The sequence below is a fragment of the Aythya marila genome (assembly GCF_965140915.1).
Source record: "Aythya marila genome assembly, chromosome: 14".
Lineage (NCBI taxonomy): Eukaryota > Metazoa > Chordata > Aves > Anseriformes > Anatidae > Aythya > Aythya marila.
The window spans coordinates 11,460,764-11,467,938 of NC_139055.1; the positions used below are offsets into that span (position 1 = coordinate 11,460,764).

General features: G+C 42.3%; 1 protein-coding gene across 1 annotated transcript in view; it reads left to right on the top strand.

Annotated features, from left to right (window-relative positions):
* Positions 1 to 5,133, top strand: part of RNF145 (ring finger protein 145) — a 44,524-nt gene extending 39,391 nt beyond the window's left edge. The window contains exons 9-11 of the mRNA XM_082771492.1: positions 1,164 to 1,311; positions 1,979 to 2,335; positions 3,491 to 5,133. Of these exons, the coding sequence (XP_082627618.1) occupies positions 1,164 to 1,311; positions 1,979 to 2,335; positions 3,491 to 3,934 (949 nt within the window). The 3' untranslated portion in view covers positions 3,935 to 5,133. The remainder of the gene's footprint in view (positions 1 to 1,163; positions 1,312 to 1,978; positions 2,336 to 3,490) is intronic.
* Positions 5,134 to 7,175: the final 2,042 nt, after the last annotated feature.

A 7,175-nucleotide genomic window follows, 5' to 3' on the forward strand; every position in this document is an offset into this window, starting at 1 on the left:
TTGTATTAATCTGTTTGTTTGCATCTTTGTTAATTGCTTGTGTTTTTTCCCCTTTTTGTAGCCTGTAAGTGAGAAAATAAAAGGAGGCAGAGAGTTTGTTTGGCTTAGAGGCTACTTGTACCCAGCATCCTGCAGCAATGTTAACTTTAAATATACTAACAGAGGGAAGAGGAGTAGAGCCAGGATATGACCATCTGCCCAGCTTAAACAAGCAGCCTGTGATGACAGCAATTTTTAACTCTCTTCTGCCAAATTTTTCAGGCAGTTCTAAATTAACTAGAATCAGGATAAATTCCACTTCAGCTCTCCCATTCTCCCTCGCCCACAGACAGAATTGCAGACCTTACAGTAGCATTCTGATGTTTCTTCAGATTGTATTAAATCACTCAGTTTCTGCTATTGTCCCCCCAGTTCTTTCACTTTCTCTGTACCTCATTGCCAGAGAGAAATGAAGTTAAAATACAACCTGAAGAACATACAAGAGTAGTGTAGTAATTGTTGGAGATGCTCTGAAAGCTTTTGCACAGGGGTGAGTGTAAGAGATTGATGGCATGTTTAGGTTGGGAGGGAGATCAGGAGGAAGTAAGTGATAGAGGAGCAGAGGAAGAAGTGGCAGAGATAAATGTTCAAGTCCCACTAGATTCTTTTCTTGCGATCTCCAAATTGGGGAATATACTTCTAAAGGCAGGAGGGTTAAGTCTGGCAATGAAAGGAAATACCTTTGCCTCATGTATGTTGGCGAAAAGATGTAGAATCATTGTAATAAACTTATAATCTGGGAGAACCCCATTTATATAGGAAAGTGAATAAACAAATAAATACATTATTTAATAGTTTTCTTCAGGTTAACGGACTTTCATTTGAGAAATCCAGCATCTTAGGTACTTAATTTGTCTAATTATAACAATTACTGTAGCTGATTTTTGCCCATAATCTTTGTGTTGAAAACAGCAAAGGTCAGATGTGAGGGAACTTTTTCAGAGTATGTATATTTTAGACATGCGTGCTGGGGATGAGTTTGTGCCCAAGTAAAACAGAAACTCCTTTCAAGAAGTTAAAGCCTCAAGCAAAGATCTAACGTGCTTACATCCAGCAGTGAACCGCTGCTTATTCTGACACTCACATCTGACTTAAAAACTAAAAACCTGTTGTGTTGTTTGCAGGAGTCTGTGGAAGCACTTCCGAGCAGTCAGCCTCTGTTTGTTTTTACTTGTGTTCCCCGCGTACATGGCCTACATGATTTGTCAGTTTTTCCACATGGATTTCTGGCTGTTGATCATTATCTCCAGCAGTATTCTAACCTCTCTTCAGGTAAGAACATTAGCCCTGTAGTGACTGTGAATCCCTGCTTTAACTGTCATCTGTTTCTTGAGAGGGGGGGAATACATGATCAGAATAGAACAAGGATGACAGAAGGGCAGAAGTACAAGATATGATGTAAAATTTCATTCTTTATCTTGTGTTTGTGGCTAAGGAGCTCTTAAGGGTGGGCTGAGAGCATAGGTGAATGGAAGTTTATTTCAAATTGTAAAGCTAGGAGGCTTTTGAGGGCTTAAGTATCACAGTAAAGAAAAAGTCGAGCTATGGTTATTTGGAAGTAACTTGATGCTCAAACCATTGTAGTGTAAATACAGGAAATGTTTTGCACTATGAGTATTTGTTATAACTTTTTTTATAGTTAATTTCTAACCCCCTCCCCTCGTGGTGCTTAGCACTTTCATTTAATCAACTTAACTACATTTTCAACTCAGGAAAGTACTTGGAAGAGGAAGCACTTTCAAAAAAGCTCAAATGCTTTGTTATAAGAAGTGACTTTTATTTGTCTTGAGATTCAGCAACAGTTTTGCTGCTTTGAGGCTTGCCTGCCTCTGTCTGATTTAGAAGCATGATATGTACAGAGTTTGATGGACAATGCTGAACACCTTAAGCTCCAATTCAGGACTGCATGTTAAGCTAATGGCCTTGTGTTGTGTTACAGGTGCTTGGGACGCTCTTCATTTATGTTTTGTTTATGGTGGAAGAGTTCAGAAAAGAACCAGTAGAAAACATGGATGATGTGATTTATTACGTAAATGGCACTTACCGGCTGCTGGAATTCCTTGTCGCTCTCTGTGTGGTGGCATACGGTGTCTCAGAAACTGTCTTTGGCGAATGGACTGTGATGGGTTCTGTGATCATCTTCATTCACTCCTATTACAACGTGTGGTTGCGGGCCCAGCTGGGGTGGAAAAGTTTCCTTCTTCGCAGAGATGCAGTGAATAAGATCAAATCGCTGCCCATTGCCACAAAAGAGCAGCTGGAGCAACACAATGATATCTGTGCCATCTGCTACCAGGTAGGAATAGAAATGTCAAAAGATTGACTTGAATTTAAATAGCTCCGGACTGTCTTTCAAGCTCAATCTGCATCTAGTAAAATAAAGTTACTTGAATTATGTTTAATCAGTAACGTTTGTGCTTAATAAGGTACTTGAATTATCTGGTTTTCTGCTTTATGTAAATTGATTTAGAATGCTGGCATTGGGATTTGTTTTATGTATAAAAACTATTTGGGTATGTTCGATCTTTCGTTCTTCTCTCCAGTTACGTGCAACAAACTGCCCTTGACTTTCTTTGAAACATTTTGTGTTCAGGTTGAGCTGGTATCAATAGCAATAGCAAGGGTGCCCTTTCTTCATTAGTGGATGATTCTGAAAGACAATGTGTGCTCAGTAGCTGATTTCTTATTCATCCTTAGAAGCAGCTCAGTCTCCACAGGCACTGCTACTTCCACTTCATGTACAATCTCAGTTTTATAACAGAAACCTAATTACCAAAAGGTTAAGGGTCTGTCTAACATAAGACAGCAGAAGGACCTTAGAAATTAATGCTGAAAGTAATATCTTTATTACACCTCCAGCTTCAAAGTCTCTTTCTCTTGGATAGAAATTGTAGTTATGTATGACAAAGAAAGAACCACCCTAGGATTAATAGGGTACAATTGGATTGACTCCAAACTTGATGCAAATTCTTTGAGGAGTAAAACTGCTATTGCCACAATGCATGGCAGTGTTTAAAACACCAGACAGGTAATATAAGTGTCTCATCACAGAGAAAGTTATTTAATTTCTTACTTGTTTGGTACATCTTATACCTGCAAGCGTGCTGTTTTTGACTTGCACAATTTTCCTAAGCCGACTAATCCTGCAACACTCATCCTACAAAACCTTTTTATTTAAGTGTAGTAATATCTTGTAAACAAGGCCTTAGCCTAATTTCTAATCCCTGTAGTATAAACAGCCAGTCCTGGCCTGTACTTTGTGTGTGTCTGTGTACTTGAATTTGGAGGCTTGTAAGTATGAAGGAAGAAACATTCCTCCTACTTGCCTGTGGACTGCTTCCATCAGCTCTGTGGCTACTGCTCCCATTAGGTGAGGCAAGGCAGATACAGGGTGAGAGGAGAGAAATTGGACTGCAAATAATATGTTCTGTCTTCTTTGTGTGTCTTTCAGGACATGAAAACTGCTGTAATCACACCATGTAGCCATTTTTTTCATGCGGGCTGTCTTAAGAAATGGCTGTATGTGCAAGAAACCTGCCCTCTGTGCCACTGCCAACTCAAGAGCCCTTCGCAGCTACCAGGACTGGGACCGGAGCCAGTTCAACAGCCAAATCCTGGTGCAGAGCAAAATACCAGACCTGGAGATGCAGCCGAGCCCCCCGGTGTTGAACATGACAGTGGGCCAAACACAGACGACAACCCTAGCCAGAGCAGTGGACAGGTTGCTGATGGACAGGACAGCCTGGAGGCCTCTGCTGAGACTGAGGGGTCCCGGGGCATGGACAGGGGCACAAGCCCGTGCGAGGCCAGCCAGGGAGCAGCCTGTGCTGCAGAACTCATGGCAGCCCCAGAGGGGTGCCCCGCTCGAGACCCGAGGGTTAGCATCCAGCTCTAAGGTGACAGAGGACGACGCGGGAACAAACACATTTCAGAGATTCAAGTTTGACTCAGAAGAAAACCTGTCCTTCCGCATCTGTGAAAGAAGTTTAGCTATTAATGCTGGTCAAAATGTAATATCCCATGCTGATTTCCGTGGGCTGCTTGGTAGCGGTAATTCCAGTGAGATGTAGTAAAAAATGACTCCAGAAGCTCTCTGAACTGTGGGCATAGGAAGGATGTCTGGAAATAGATTGAAGTGGAAGAGTGTTTTCAAGACGTAGGGGAGGGATGAGAAGAACGGGAGGTCTGTGAGAGGTTGTAGACAGATGGACAAAACGCTGGCTTTTGTTTTGGCCAGGAGGAGGGCATCGAATACAGCCATGTCCCAGGGTACCAGAGAGGTGTTAAATGCAGCGACTTGCCAGTCACTGACCGAGGTGCAGCTTTGGTTTCTGACAATTTTTTATGGCACGTAAGCAAAAAATCAAAGATATAACATCAGTGATTGTACTAGAAGATGGAAGCACTCTTAATACGTTATGTGTATGCTTTGGGTGTTCTTGGTGGGGCAATTGCATTTGAATTCATGTAATCTATAGTGACTCTTGACTTTTATGACGGAGTCTTCAATATTTTGATGTATATGAAACTTTTGCTAATAATGGCACAGTCTGGGCTGCATGAAGTAAACTAAAGCTCTAATGAACACTTTGGCCTCTGCCACCATGTGCAGGAGGAAAGTGGGATGAGTTTTAGGGCACAGAGAGAAGCCTTGCAGTACTGTGCTGTGCAATGTTTAATTCTTGCAGCTGAATTAAAACAGTATTAAACTCTGGCGATATTTGCACTTTGGGAATGAGTACATTATTGTGTATGATCAGACTCCGCAAATGCCACTTTTAAAGCTGTTAATAGGTTTGCACCTTTTTTCTTTGACAAGGACATGTCCATACCTAAATTTTTACATTCATCATGGCTTCAAGTAGAACTAGGGACTAGGGTGGGGAAATAGGTGGGAGTAGGGGGGCAGGCAATTTTTTTATGTGAATTTTGATATGAAGAGAAATTAGTCACTTATTTATACGATAGGCTTGACTCAAGTGTTTTTCAAAGTCGGTATTCCTAATGTGAAATGTGATACTATTTTATTTTTAGTAGTAACTTTGGATGTAGACTGACAGACATAGCTGAATGTCTTAATAAATTACATTTGAAGATTTTTACACCTGGTTATGTGATTCTTGTTCTGAAATTCCGAGAATTAAGAATGTGTTGAGAGGCTCTTATGCAATAATAGCACTCAACTCCCCTTGGACCTTTCAGTGCACTCTCTCTCTCTCTCCCCCCTATTTCCATTCCATTGCTGTGTGTTGCGGTGGCACCGTCTGGTCTTTAAAGCCTGTCCTTGCCACCAGATCTTGGGCAGCTGAGAACAGCAGAAGAATGCTAAGGCATGTTTGCTCCTGCAAGCCATGCAGGCTGCCTGCTGTGACTGAGCCCCACACAAAACCCAACAGGGAGGAGTATCAGTTGCTTTATACTGTGATTCTGTATCTCAGTCTTGTTTCCCTGCAAGTTTAGAAATTTAGGTTTGCCACGTGCTTCAGTGGCCATTGCAAAGCTGCTGTTAAAAGCTGGGAGCGTTGGCAAGGAAAAATTGTGAGAAAATTCTATTTGAACTCTTTTCACTGCTGCAGTGGTCTGTGTCTTGCTCCTCCACACCTGCTTTTCCCTGAAATCGAATCTCTCTCAAAAAGATGTTCTGTATGCGTTCAAGCTTTTAACTTATATAATTTAGACTGTTTTCAGTTCAAGCCACGTTCTTAATTAAAAGCCTGTGGAGGCAGGAAGTGGTTATTTTGGGGCAGCACTGTTACGGGGTGCTGTTCAGTGCTGTGAAACAAAGACTTTCCCTTAGTTCACAGTGTGTTCTTGAAGGATATTCTGGTAACCCTTTTTTGCTGTCCCCTGGGTGCTGAAAGATGACAGTGATGTGAAATTTTTCCTTTCTGTAAGGTCACCTCTCTTCCATGGTAGGGGGCAAGTGGTACCACAAGTGATTGGGAAGAGGAGGTGAGAAGAGCTGGACTTGGTCAGCCTTGTGAAATTAAACCTGGGGAGGCTGTGGCTGCTATACAAATACCTCCGGGTAAATGCAAGGAAGGGAGGAGGGGAACTTGTTCTTGCTTACAATATTCTCACAAGAGCAGCAGGGCAGAAGGGAATCACAGGCATCCAGTTCACTGCTGCTGTCCCAAAGTGTATGTCATGTCATCACTTCCATGAGTATAGGAGATGTTTAAAAATAACAAGAAAAAAAAGTTTGCCTTCACTGCTTACGCTGAGAAGCTGTTTCTCAGCCTGACTGATCTCCTGGCAATGAACCTTTTAATTTCTCCAATAAATTATTCATTGCTAATTGGTAATGCAAAAGCTAGAGGAAAGAACTATGGATTCTCACCAACATCAGTAAGAGGTAAGTGTGCCTAGGGAGTGCTCATTAAGAAGCAGCAGGCCTGCAGTACATTCAACAAATGCACTGTGCCAGGAACGCAGGTCGGAGCCACGGATGTGGCACTGGAAAGGAGCCTGAAGAGCTAGGAAGGTGTGTGCTGTCTTTTAGGAGAAATGATGCTGCACGATTCCCACTGGAGCGGACCAAAACCAATTATTCTCTGGAGAAGGCGCTCAAAGATGTGGGAGTTCAGGCAATCTCAGAGTTTCTGCATCCTGGTAAGAGGGGCATGACGAGATGAAAGCATCTCAGAGGCATTTTTTTTTTTCTTTTTACTGTAACAACTGTTATTTGTGAGAGGGAGAGGAAGGGAAGGGGAGGATGCTGCTAGCTTGAAAAGTACATTGGAAAAGAAAGGACTCCTGAAAGATGAATTAAGCTGGAGTATCTGGGATGTAATCTTTAGTGATTGAGCCTGGCGCAGCTGGTCAAAGGAGTTTTAAACTGAGTTTTAAACTGAGGAACATGTGGATACATGGGCTTTTAACAGTCTAGGGAGGCTGTTGAAAACATGAGGAATTGTGAGTGAATGACATGAGTAGCAATGGGAAACCACTGACAAGTGGAAGAGCATTCAAGGGTGCAAGGACGGTGCTTGATTTGGTTGAGCTGTGGGCAGTGAAGCAACCAAGAATACTCATGAAAGATGCCTGGTTTAACTTCCAGGCACAACGTGATGGAGAGACGGCACGGGTCAAAGAAAACATTCAGAGATAACCACAGATGAGACCTCACTTCTTCA